Source organism: Pteropus vampyrus, unplaced genomic scaffold (genome assembly GCF_000151845.1).
Source record: "Pteropus vampyrus isolate Shadow unplaced genomic scaffold, Pvam_2.0 Scaffold56, whole genome shotgun sequence".
NCBI classification, from domain to species: Eukaryota; Metazoa; Chordata; class Mammalia; order Chiroptera; family Pteropodidae; genus Pteropus; species Pteropus vampyrus.
The window spans coordinates 6515956-6516776 of NW_011888837.1; the positions used below are offsets into that span (position 1 = coordinate 6515956).

The 821-nt window shown below is 33.1% G+C and overlaps 1 protein-coding gene across 1 annotated transcript in view; it reads right to left on the bottom strand.

Annotated features, from left to right (window-relative positions):
• The window catches only part of PAQR3 (progestin and adipoQ receptor family member 3), a 21745-nt gene extending 21197 nt beyond the window's left edge, over positions 1–548 (bottom strand). Inside the window, exon 1 of the mRNA XM_023530891.1 lies at positions 387–548. Within this exon, the coding sequence (XP_023386659.1) occupies positions 387–464 (78 nt within the window). The 5' untranslated portion in view covers positions 465–548. The remainder of the gene's footprint in view (positions 1–386) is intronic.
• Between the last annotated feature and the right edge of the window lie 273 nt (positions 549–821).

Here is an 821-nt window from a genome sequence, read left to right on the forward strand (position 1 = left end):
TAAATAAGGAAAAAGATGAAAAGTCTTCCCAAACAAGACACGAATATTCTACTTCACAGTAGAATATTCTACTTCAGCCAGAAAATATACAGATTCCTATCCTTATATTAATCTTAAAGCAGAGATGTCTCAAAAGAGAAAAGGAAACAAAAGAATTTTCTCAATGTATAAAATTTATTGAATTTCTAATATACTCTAATAATAGCATCCAAATACACTTTCATAAAACATACTTTTGGTGCTTCTGTTATGAAAGTGAATAAGCTAATCTATATGCTATTTTGGGGCTCTTTAAAGCAAGCAGTGGGTGTGAAGTAAGGTTACCTGCCCAAGCTTGTCTGACTAAAGCTCTCTTTACCAGTAACAGTGTTTGTGAAATGACTTACCTGGAAGCAGAAAAGACAAATAGAACAAATTACAAAATCTTCTCTGGAAGCACTTGCTGAAGGTAACACAGATGTCATGTCATATATTCCCAGTGTGAAGAAGAGAAAGAAACCCAGCAAATGACTCCAGATGTTTACTGTCTCGTTAGATAAAATAAACAAACTGGAAAACAAAACAAAACATGCAGCTCAGATTTATAGTGGCTAGCTCACTGTCAGCTTTTAAAAGGTTAGAGACAAGTTTTCTGGATTACCTAACACTTGCTACTTTATGCCCTTAACCCAATCTTGGCCTTTCTAAATTTGATATACCATGCAGTTTAAGTAATCTTTCTTTAAATTTTTCCACAACTAATCTTGGGATGTTCAACTGTATTATCATATTTACCATTTTCTTCCTTGGATTAGTTATTTATGTACAAATTCCATCTCATC